Source organism: Mastigoproctus giganteus, chromosome 10 (genome assembly GCF_048544385.1).
Source record: "Mastigoproctus giganteus isolate SK-2022 chromosome 10, ASM4854438v1, whole genome shotgun sequence".
In the NCBI taxonomy this organism is placed as follows: Eukaryota; Metazoa; Arthropoda; class Arachnida; order Uropygi; family Thelyphonidae; genus Mastigoproctus; species Mastigoproctus giganteus.
The window spans coordinates 227910475-227923076 of NC_143584.1; the positions used below are offsets into that span (position 1 = coordinate 227910475).

At 36.1% G+C, this 12602-nt stretch overlaps 1 protein-coding gene across 2 annotated transcripts in view; it reads right to left on the reverse strand.

Annotated features, from left to right (window-relative positions):
• rept (RuvB-like helicase 2 rept) overlaps nucleotides 1-12602 on the reverse strand; it is a 120376-nt gene that overhangs the window by 100765 nt on the left and 7009 nt on the right. For both annotated transcript variants that reach the window (XR_016547576.1, XM_090383890.1), the window contains exons 2-3: nucleotides 8231-8341; nucleotides 4066-4207 (exon numbers count right to left, since the gene is read on the reverse strand). Coding sequence is in view for 1 of the 2 variants with exons in the window: in XM_090383890.1 (XP_090240016.1) it covers nucleotides 4066-4207; nucleotides 8231-8341 (253 nt within the window). In the remaining variant the exon portion in view is untranslated. The remainder of the gene's footprint in view (nucleotides 1-4065; nucleotides 4208-8230; nucleotides 8342-12602) is intronic.

Here is a 12602-nt window from a genome sequence, read left to right on the forward strand (position 1 = left end):
AAGCTCCTGAATTTCAATTGAGGAATGTTTAGTTGAAATGACAGCACAAACACGGCATCTTTTTATACAGTCCCATAAGTTATCAGTTTCAATTATCTCACCCCACTGCCAAGGTAGTGAAGGTGAAGCATAAGCCAACATGTGCAGATAAATGTTACCACCAACCAATCTTTTTTATAAAAAGAGATAAATCTGCTGATGTGAAATGGAACAAACACGTAATTTTAGGGAGTTTTTTCATGCTCAATGACATGGTGAGAATTTTCAGTGCTCCACATATTTAAATATCATGGTAGTTGACTTTCCCTCTCGAAAAACAGCAGTGGAATATGAGAGTATAAAACGGCAACATAAAACAGGAGCAAGCACAAGTTATGTTGAAAAACCATATGAAAAAAAAAAAAAAAAAGTAACTAGGATTATTTTTAGGAATATGCCCTTCCATATATTTCAGAAAAATATGACTAGGATATCGACTGAGAGGAATAAAAAATCTGTAGAAAACTAGCAAATCTGCAGTGAGGATTGAAAGAAGCACTGGAATATGATTTAAGGACAATTTTGGAATGAGGTGGAGTGCACCTTATCCATTTATTTTTATAAGTGCATGGACCATTTAATAAAAAGTAACATAATAACAAAATTCAATTGTTTTGGACCATTATCACCTGCATGCAGATGATATTGCGCTGTTAAACAGCAGCTTGCAAGATCTTTAAAAATCTGAATAAATTAGCATTAGCATTAGTAAAGGCATATGATGCAAGAAAGCAAGCTTATGCAGCATCCGTCAAAAAAAAAAAAACCCTTCCACTTCACCCCTCCATTCGTTCGAAATACCTGTCCAGCTGAGCCTTAAATTTATTTAGGCTATCAACTTCCACCACAAGGGATGGAACTCTGTTCCACCAACCAACTACCCGCTGGCTAAAGGCAAATTTCGCACATCTATCCTACATCTGTCTTTCCTCAATTTGAATTTATGCCCTCTCAGGTGATTATTCTGAGCAAGAGGCAGTATCCCATCAGCATTGGATGCACAGTGTACAAATTTTGCATGAAATTGTCCACATTTTTTTTTTTTTTTTCTGAAATAGGTTATACAGAAACAGAAGTTATGAATGTTGGGAGACAAGGAAAATTTGGAATGTAGACTAAATAACGAAAAATTGGAACAAACTTTAGTATTTTGAGTATCTAGTATCGTTAATGAAAAGATACCAGATACCAAAATAGACATTAAACACCAGTCTTTAATGAAGATAGACTAAAATGGAAATAAACATGAGAAGAAGCAAAGCAGAAAATGTAGAAAGCAAAGCAAATTCAACTGAAGAAAAAGATACAAGGGTTTTTCCATATGTTATGCCTCTTGGATAACAAAGTTTTTTATAAATGAGTTAGCATCATGATGGTTCATACATTGCTAGTAATGTTCATGAAAAACTGAGGAAAATATACCAAAAAGACACTTGATACAAGCAATGTTCATAAATGTCTTGCATGTTTTAAAAGAGTCAATGATATTTGTGACAAGCCAAGGAGCAAAAGACTGATTCAAAAAGACAAAACAATAACCACATATGCAATGATGCAAGCACTAGGGTATTCAAAGAGAAGTGTATTAACCATTTCAAACACATCAGATTACAAGAAAATATATACTGAAAATAAGTATAAGAGAAATAAAATCCTCCAAGCAGGAGATCTGCTAAGACCTGCAGAAGGACAATAACTTTCAAGGACTTTTAAAGATAATAGATGATGAGACCTTGATCTTCCATTACGGCTCTTATCCTAAATGCCAGTCTATGGAATAGACACACTCATCATTTCTTGCAAAGAAAAAACCTAAAATTGCTTAAAATCATCGCAAAAATCATGGCCACAATGTTTTGGGACCAAGAAGGATATTGGTTGATTTTTAGAGAAATAAGACTGTAAATAAGGAAAGATACTGCCAATTACCTGATAAGCTTAATAGGGCTAATAAAACAAAAAAGAAGGCTCTAACAGGATACAAATTCACATTTAATCATGATAATGCCAGGATACACACACTGCCTATATGACTCAAATGAAAACTGCAGACCTAGAGTGGAGAGTTTTACCTCATCCTGCATGCAGCCTGTATTTGGAACGATATGATTTTTTTATTATTTTTTTTCTTGTTTCCTATTTTAACAATAAAGCGATCTTCGTGGAAATCACTTTTTGAGTGGTGAGGAGGTGAAAAATATAGAGATAGGCTAGCTTCAACAGCAGGATCCATCCTTTAACCAAAGTGACATTGGGAGTTGAAAAGAAAAATAGTAAAAATGCATTGATAAACAAGGTGAATACATAGAATTCGGAGATTGTTTTTGGAGAGTGCTGTTCCCAAACAGCACACTGTTTGGAGTGTGCTGCTGTATGGAAGTGAAACCTGGACATTATGCAAGCAATATATCAAGAGACTGGAGGCTTTGGAGATGTGGGTCTGGAGGAGGATGTTGAGGATTAACTGGACGGAGCAACGATCCAACGAATCTGTCTCGAACAAGATGCAAGAAAAACAGAAGCTACTTGCAACTACGGCAAAAAGACAATCTAAATTTTTAGGATACACCCTAAGGCATAACAAAATTTTAGTGAATATCTCAGAAGGAAAAATATTGGGAAAGAAAGAAAGGGGGACCAAGGAAGAAAATTCTGAAAAACCTGATGAGGAAAATGAACTTTAGGGGATATGAGGAAATGAAATGTTTCAGCAGAAGACAGAGATGTATGGTTGCAGCAACAAGGCGAAGCCTTTTGAGTTTGATGATACATAGAATAATATATACATGCTTCACAGTGTTTGTTTAATAAATGATATAAATTTCAACTTTGTACTGATTTATTTATATTTTTATAGCCAAAGTGGCAATACTTATGGACATATCCTTGTATAAGCCAAAAGAGATATGTTTATCTTCTTCTTTATCTTTGCCTTCTTCCCACATTTATATGGGGTCGGCAAAATTTTTTGTCCTCGCCTCTTCCCATTATATATATATGGGGTCAGCGTTTTTATTGTTTTGGCATGAAATTTTTACGGATGGATGCCCTTCCCGACACCAACCCTCACCCTTTATCCGGGCTGGGGATATGCGGTGGTCATTCCCCGGCCTTCTGCATCCTCCGTATTTGTTGATCACGGGCTCGAACCCCAGTCTAATCAAGAAGCGTGTGCTACACACTACCGTTCCTGCCCACTTGGCTACGGAGGCACCATCAAAAGAGATATGTTTATAAAAAATAAAAACTTTTAAGCCTATTTTAACCTATGGAGCTGAGAGCAGGTAAGCAATAAAGGAACTGTTAAAAAAATTAGAATCTTCAGAGAAATGATAGTTTTAATAATAATAATAATAAAAATAACAATAAATTAACAGATAGAAACACTGGCAAGAAATTGTTTGTTTAGGAATTTATTAGGCGCATCAGCATCTATGGCCATAGTGTGCCACTGGCAAGAAATAGATTACAAATGATATTAAGAACCAGATTACAAATGAGGAAATAAGAAAAAATCTTAAGATAACAAATATTCAATCAAGAGTAAGTCTGCCAAATTTGAGATGGTGTGGGCAGAGAAATGACACAAAAATGGAAATTAGCTAAATGGATCAAATTAAACAAGATATTCAAAGCCAAGGAGAAAGAGAGCATGCCCTGTCTTGGATTAAAGATCTAAAAGGAAATAGGGTAGCAAGAGGAAAACTGATATAATTGTGCTATCATAATGACTTATATACCACTGCACACCTTGCTGTAGATGAGAATGAAAAATTTCCAGTTCCAGATGGGAATAATGATGATAATGATAAAATCTAAATTCTGCACAAGCCAAATACTTTTCTCACACAAGAACAATTAAATTAATAACCTAAGTCAGTCAATAAAAAGATATATAAAACATTTTATCATAGTGATCATCAAAATGTATATGAAATAATGCATTTCCTTGAAAGATATGATAAAAAATTGCAAATAATTCAAAAACTTAAATAATTGAAAAAAGCATTTTTTAGCCAATCTCACCCATTGCAATAGCAGTTTTTCCAGTTCCAGGCTGCCCAGCTATAAGAACAGCTCTACCTGCAATTTTGCCTTCTTTTATCATTTCCAAAATAACTCCAGCAGCACGCCTTGCAGTTAACTGACCTACCATGCCCTGAGACACCTAGAAGAAATATAACTTCATAATTATATGGATTTTAAATTATCAGTTAAGCAGAACAGGCTCCTAATTTTTTTCTAGCTCATGATAAAAGGTGTTAAATTATTAATGGTTAAAAAAAAAAAAAAAAAACATCCATCATAAAACTAAACTATCTCACCTTAGAAGAAACCTGATTCTGGTGTATAAGGCTCTGCAAGGGGATAGGAAAAATGAATGAAGGTGAAATTTTCACAAGTTATAAAGCATTTCAAAATTAGGTGGTATAAATTCAAATTACAGGAGAAGAGGTTTTGACTAGACTGTAGGAAGTTTTCTTTTAGCCAGCAAGTGGATGATTACTGGAGTTTCCTCCATGGGTAATTCATACTACCAGTTATAAGCAATTTCAAGGTTAACTGGTTAGTTACCTATGTGAGGAAGAAAGCACATTAGCATTAGTTGAGGCTTATAATGAAAAAAAAGCTAACTTATACAGGATCACCGAAAAAAAAAAAAAAAACTTTTCTTCCCATTTCACCCATCCGGTCACTCCAAATGTTTGTCTACTTCAACCTTAAATTTATTTAAAACATAAAATTCTAAAACAACAGATGGAAGTCTGTTCCAGCAATTAACTACCCGCTGGCTAAAGGCAAACTTCTGCACATCTATTCTACAATTGTCTTTCCTCAATTTGAATCTATGCCCCCTCAGGTTCTTAATCTGGGCAAGTGGAAGTATCTCATCAGCATTGAGCCTGCTCAAACCATTCAAGGCCTTATACAACTCAATCAGATCACTCCACAAGTGCCTAGTATCCAGATGCTACAACTTTCAGAACTTAAGCCTTTCTTTGTAAGCGCACCCCTTTGTTCCTCTCACCAATCTTGTTGCCCTTCTCTGTACTCATTCTAGAAAATCTACATCCTTCCTAAAATGAGGCTTTGAGACCTGTACACAGTACTCAAGAGGTGGCCTGACCAATGCCTTGTACAAAGGGATAATCACCTCCTTGTCTCTGCTAGCAAAATTCCTGTATATCATTGACAAGATTCCATGACCTGCTCTGGCAGCATGTCTACACGGCTCAGAGAACTTCATATCTGACTGCATAATTACTCCCCCCCCAAGGTCTTTTTCATTCTCCACTTCCCTGGGTGTAGTACCAGACAGTTGAAACTTTTCTCTTGGGTTACTGCTACCCATATACAGTACTTTGCATTTGTCAATGTTAAACTTCAGTTTCCAATTCTCACCACATCTACCTAACTTTTATAGATCCTGTTGCAGTAGCATACTGTCTTTACTGTCATTAACCATTCCAACCTTTGTATCATCTGCAAGATTGGACATTACACCTGATACACCTTCATCGATATCACTGATAAATACACAAAACAACAATGGGCACAGCACCAAACCCTGGGGACCACTAATAACATTAGTCCAGGCAGAACAGTGTCCATTTATTAGCACTCTCTGACATCTCCCATTCAAACTTCATTGCAGCAACTTGCCCATAATGCCATACAGCTCCAATTTGAACAGCAGTCTTCCATGTGCAACAGCATTAAAAGCTTTCCTGTACAAGTATATGATATCAAAATTATTTTTTGCATCCAGTTCCTCTGTGATCACATTGTAGTATCCAATCAAATTGGTCTGACAAGACTTCCCCTTAACAAACCCATGATGTGTCTGAACTATTACTGCAGTCTTGTCAAGGTGATCCTGCATCACTTCTTTAACCAGTGGCTCCATTATTTTCCCTGGAATAAAAGTTAAACTAACAGGTCTATAATTATTTGTGTTACCCTTTGAACCCCCTTTATAAATTGGGGATACATTTGCACATCTCCAGTCACTGGGGACCTCTCCTGAATCTCATAATAATTGCTAAGGGTTTGCTTATTTCCCTCACTGACTCCTTGAATATAACTGGATAGATTCTATCCACCCCAGGTGACTTTTTTATTTTTAACTTCAACAATCTCTCCTCCACTTTGCTCTCCGTTATTACAGAATCATTTAGCTCCTTGTTATAGTTTAGTAAACTTAAGCATTCCCTTCCTTGAATAACTCCTCATATGTGAATGTAGATGCAAAATATTCATTCAGTTTATCATCTACTTGAGCAGGATCATCAATAGTCGAACCATCTATGTTAAGTGGAGCAATCTCTATTTATCCCCTTCCTTCTAGAGTTTACATAAGTAAAGAACTATTTGCTGTTTTTCATTGCATCCTTTGCCAAAGATTTCTCGTAATCTGCCTTCGCCTGCCTAATCTCCTTTGTGACTTGATCACAGACTAGTTTATATCTGCCACAGGCTTCTGTGTCGCCTGATAATTTATATGCATCCCACACAATTTTCTTCTCTGCCACAAACCTCATTAGTTCATCTGACATCCATTTAGGTCTAAATCTTGAACAGTATTTCTTAGTACCTTCTAAAATTAGTTCCTTGAAGGGATCCCATCTAGAATTTGCTGTTTTTAACAGCATCAGTTGATCCCACTGTATAAAATTTAAAAACTGTCTGAGACCACTGTAGTCACCTTTAGGAAAACATAAACCCTTCCTTTGGTAGTTGCATCTTTAAGTAAATTCGACATCAGTACACTGTGATCACTGCCACCTAGTGGCAGTGATCACAGTGTTCCTCTATCTGCAAATTCTTAATGCATGAATAATCACTGAAGATAATCAGATCAAGAGAATTACTCGCTCTGGTTGCCCCTCGAACATGTTGCTGTAGAAAACAACCCTCCAATAAATCCACAAAAGTCTTGCTAGTGTTTGAGTGACCAACCCACGTTCCAGTCAATATCTGGAAAGTTAAAATCCTCCATTACAAGACATTCTGATTTACTGCTCACTTTATTTCTTTGCACAATTGTACTTATCAGAGTCATTAGGCCAATAACACACTCCTCCTCTCATTTTCCCTTTCCCAGTGTTTATGTCACACCAAACTGATACAACATTGCACCGTCCTTCTATGTCAACTGGATGCACTTGCTTAGATTTTATGTTTTTTAATTAACAGCATAACCCTTCCTATCCTGTCTATTCTTTCTGTACACATTGAACTCCCTAAATTCCAATTTTGCACTGCTTGATCTGTTTGACACCACGTCTCTGATATAATAATTTTGCACTTCTCTCATCATATACTCCCTCCTATCGTGTCTGGGCAGGGTTGCAGACACTCAAATTTAACCCTAACTCGTAACGTTTTTTCAACATTGACCTGTACTTGTTAAGTAAAGCTGCATATCTCTTACTGTTAAGGTCATTAGTGCCAACATGTACAACAATATCACCTTCTGTGCCCTTAAAAGATGATATCTGCTCTACGTCATCAACTCTTGTCCCTGGCAGACACACTCTGGTCCTGTTCCACCTATCTTTTTTGAATAATATATTCCCCGTCTCCCTGACAATAGAGTCACCAACAATAACTAGCTTCTATGGGACCAGCGCATTCTGCCTTGGATATTGTTGCTGTGTTGCCTGCTGTACAGGAGTGGGCTTTGGTGTTGAGTTGGGCAGCTGAGAGATTGATGGGCCCCTCATATTAATTTATAGGACATCTATGAGATAGAGATGTGGAGAGACTCTGTCAGAGATGAGTCATTAATTAACCTAACTATGCTCTTTTGAATGGAATCTATTTTGTTGTAAGTGCTAGACTGGCTGTAAAAAAATAATAAAATAAAATAAAAATTCAAAATTACACACACCCAGGCCCAATGGGGGGATAAGAGAACCAAGACCTTAATATTATATTTAAGTAATTAAATTAATTTTTAATAATCAGAAAAAAAATTCTACAAGCTTAAAATAATAAGTTTTTATTTTATAAATTTTTTATTTGATTGATTTATATGTTAGAATTGACATGTTGCTTTTTAATCCTCTACATCTACATGTGAATAAATGCACATGAACACAATAATTAGTGTGACATTAATATCATACAGCTTTTCTATGAAGTTATGCATCTTACTGGATAGATAAATAAAAAAATTATAACTTACCTGTCTTGGTTCTAATGTGTCATCTAAACCCAGCCCTCTTATATGAGAGTGAGCCCCAATTCTTTCTATGCGAGTCACTTCACGAACTTCTTGCAACTTGGTTGTTGTCATCTATGAATAGACATCTAGCAATTATTAGGTTTCATTACTTCATTATAAGAAAAAAAATCATTCTGCATTAACTGTAGAATTAAGTTAGTAACTGTTATTATCTAAATCAGCATTTCCCAACCTGGGGTCCTTGAAACGGTGGTCGACCATATATATATACATATATATATTTAGGAAGGATGTAGATACATATATATACAGTAATACCCCGAAGTTACGCGATAGGTGGGTCCGACGAAAATCGCGTAAGTCGAATTCGCGTAAGTCGGGGTACAACTTTGCATATAAATACATATAAATTTTGCTTAATTGGGACCAAGGACTAACAAAAAGACTAGTTTAGAAGAAAAATATTAATAAAATTGCAGTTCTTTATACATATTAATACAAAATATGTATTAAAAAAACAAATGACTTACGTAAAAAAGTTATTTCGATGTCGATGGCTTCATAAAATCTAACAAATTCGTCTGACGACACAGCGCGTTCTTTTTTTCACGCAGAATTTCTTCGTTGCAAGCTAATAATTTTTTTATTCCTTGCTTTGTAGCTATAATGCGTTCTTCGTTGGAGTCTATGTTTTCTAAAATTTTTAAGCCCTTTACAATTGAGCCCTTTTCAATTTTCAACCTGTCAAGTTTGCAATTGTCATGTGCTTTTCGCCGTTGCTTCATTTAGGCCTGTAGCACGTGCAATATCACATGGTCTTTCATTTCGCTCAAAGCGTTTCACAATTTCATATTTTTTCTCTATCGACAGAGGTGGACTGGCCATAAGCCCTACCGGGGAAACCCCGGTGGGCCAGTGTGATTTTGGCCATAAACCATAGTATGAGGCCACTATAAATTTTCCCGGGTAAGAATTTTTGACCCAGTCCGCCTCTGTTTATCGATAATTGCTTTTCTTTTTCTCTCTGAATCTGCAGTGTCTTCACCAGGATGCTTCCTTTTCACACCTTTTAAGCATTTTACTCATTTTTAGGGAATAAAGCACAATTACAAAACGAGGAGGCACGCTTGATACGCATAAACAAAGCTGCGCGCGTGTAGCAACTGAATAAACAACACCATAAAGGCAGAGATACACTATTAACACCTCACATTTCTAGGGGTTACTACCATAAAACAATAAAAATCCAGTTGCGTTTCTGCTAGTGAACTCGATCTAATTGCAGTTGCGATTATACCGATAGCTGGAATTGTGTTGGTTTTTACGTTATTACGGTGAAATGTGTCATAAAAGCAGCAAAGTTGAATTTTGTTCATCTTTCGCTCTCATTCTCCGCCGTCGCACCGCATATCGATAACATATGAAAAACGACCTTGAAGATAGTGGGCGGCCAAACGAAAAAAATCAAGAACCGCGTAACTCCGAGTTCGCGTAAGTCGGGGTATTACTGTATATATATACATACATGCATATGTATATATAGGGGTCCGCAAACTTTTTTTGATATTTGAAGGGGTCCATGAACGTTTTTCGATTTTTGAAAGGTTCCGTAGATCTCAGTAGTTTGGGACCACTGATCTAAATGACTACCTAATATACGAATTAACTTTGCAAGCTATCAGCACCAGATACATTACGTTACCCTATGGCAGGTTTTCAATGTGTGAGAGGATAAAGAACTCCAAAAGTTTGTTCAGAACTTCCTTGAATTTATTTAAGCTATCAACTTCCACAACAACAGATGAAAGTTTATTCAACCACTCACTGGCTAAAGGCAAATTTCTGCACATCTATTCTGCAACTGTCTTTCCTCAATTTGAATTTACACCCCATCAAGTGAATAATCTGAGCAAAAGGAAGAATCCCCACAGCAGTGAGCTTGCTCACACCTTTCAAAGCCTTATACATCTCAATCAGATCACTTCACAGGTGCCTAGTCTCCAGATTCTGCAATTTGCAGAACTGAAACGTTTCCTGGTAATGGCACCCCTTTGTTCCCCTCAGCAATCCCATTGCCCTTCTCTATACTCGTTCCAGCAGCTCTACATCCTTCTTAAATGATGCCTCCAGACCTGTATGCAGTACTCAAGGTATGGCCTCACCATTGCCTTATACAAAGGGATAATCACCTACTTATGCCTTCTAACACAGTTCCTGTATATTAGCATTAGCAAAGACACATGATGCAAGAAAGCAAGCTTTTATATAACATCAGCCAAAAAAAAAATTTTCTAATTTCACCTATCCCCTTGCTCCAAATGTTTGTCTAGTTCTGCCTTGAATCTATTTAAGCTATCAACTTCTATAAGTTGATAGCTTAAATAGTTCAAAACCTTATACACCCCAATCAGATCACTTTGCAAGTGCCTGGTCTCCAGTTCTGCAATTTGCAGAACTGAAACCTTTCCTGTTAATGGCACCCCTTTGTTCCCCTAAGCAATGCAGTTGCCCTTCTCTGTACTCGTTCCAGCAGCTCTACATCCTTCCTAAAATGATGCCTCCAGACTGGTATGCAGTACTCAAGGTGTGGCCTCACCATTAATATCATTGAGAAGATCCCCATGAGCTGGTCTGACATCCTGTCTAATTATAATATATAACAGAATTATCCAACTAATGCCACCCAAATGATTCTAACTTTAGAGCAATGTATTTACAATAATTATAATATGTGAATTCTCCTACCACTCACTCTATAACTATAATAGAGGGTTCGGATTTTTATGACCTTAAAATTGTCAAAACATGATGAAAATATGTCATTAAATTTAATCAAATATGACCTTAAATATGACTAAATAATTTACCATTACGTACCATATAAATTACAATATTTACTTTTTTTATTCTTTTAAAGTTGTACGACTTATTATACAAATTTCTAACAAGTAATATAATGAAAATATCACAATTTGCAAGTTTTTTTTTTTTTTTTTTTTTTTTTTGAAATATAAACATTAAAATAATTTTTTTTAAACATACAAAAACCAAAATGTATAGGCTAAGGTACTAGGCTACTAACACTTAAGTTGCTAAGTACTTTCCATCGCATTGCGATACCTGTATCCACTCAAAATGTTTTAGGGTTAATCTCCTTCTATCATCTGCTAATATTCGCTTGTAAGCAGAGGACCTCTCAACATCACAAGATGTGATCCGGGACAAAATTAAATGCCTTAATGACATCGGGAGCTAGAGGAAGTCCTTCAACGGCCATATCCTCTAAAACTAGGGAAATTTTGGATATTTGCATATGGGAAAAGCATACCAAAGGAACCTCGTGAGGTACAGAAATGATAAAGGAAACAACACTGACACAACAACGGAAACAAAACGGTACATAGGGACTTTATTCAAAAATGGCAACATAGCACTGGCTGCCATGATACAGATGCATCACTGCAAAAGGTAAATCTAGCAACAGTTGCACAATTAGTTTTATCCAAAACTTTGATGCAAGGACATACGATTTAGATGGTTCATCTAAATCAAGTTTTCCAACAATAAAATCAACTATATCCTTCACAATCCGTGGTTTCATTAACTGAACCCCACACACACAACTGCTTCCAATATCTTCGCGAATATTGTTTAGACACTGCAAGTAATAAGTAAATAAATAAATTAATTAATTAAAATATAGCCTACACAGCATTTAGTCTTTTGGATTTTATTAAATAATAAATTACTTAATAAAATCAATGAGGTCATACCGATTTATAGCAGTCCTCAAGGTACTTTTTCCGTAACGTTGATTCGTCAAGAATTTTTTGGGAGCAGTATTTTTCCAAGAAGCTTTTGAAGACCAGATTGTTCACTTATTTCCAAGGAATGTTTGAGGCAACCATTGCTTGGCATAAATCGGCAAAGAATGGATCTGGTGTATATATATACATATATACATATAACGACTTAGATTACAAACGTAACATAATTAATTAATACATAACTTGATACGGAAGTTATATAAGCGGAACTCGTACATAATATTTGATACTGAAAAATATAGCGTTATAACTGTGTTGGGATACAAGTTTAGAGTTATAATTTTGTACTCAAATTAAAATTTTATTGAAATTAAATCGAAATCATGACTCAGACCAGAGCAACAAAGCAAAAGGCTCAAGCTAATGGGAGTGCCCTCTGAATCTCAGCATTTTAAAATGCACTGCTTGCATGATGTTTGGGGAGCAATCGGGTACGAGACATGATATTGCCATGGGGGATGTCTTTGTGTGAGCACGATGCAAGGAGTGTAACGAAATCAGGCGACAACTCAGCATTGTTATGGGCCTATATGAGAGTGTGAAGG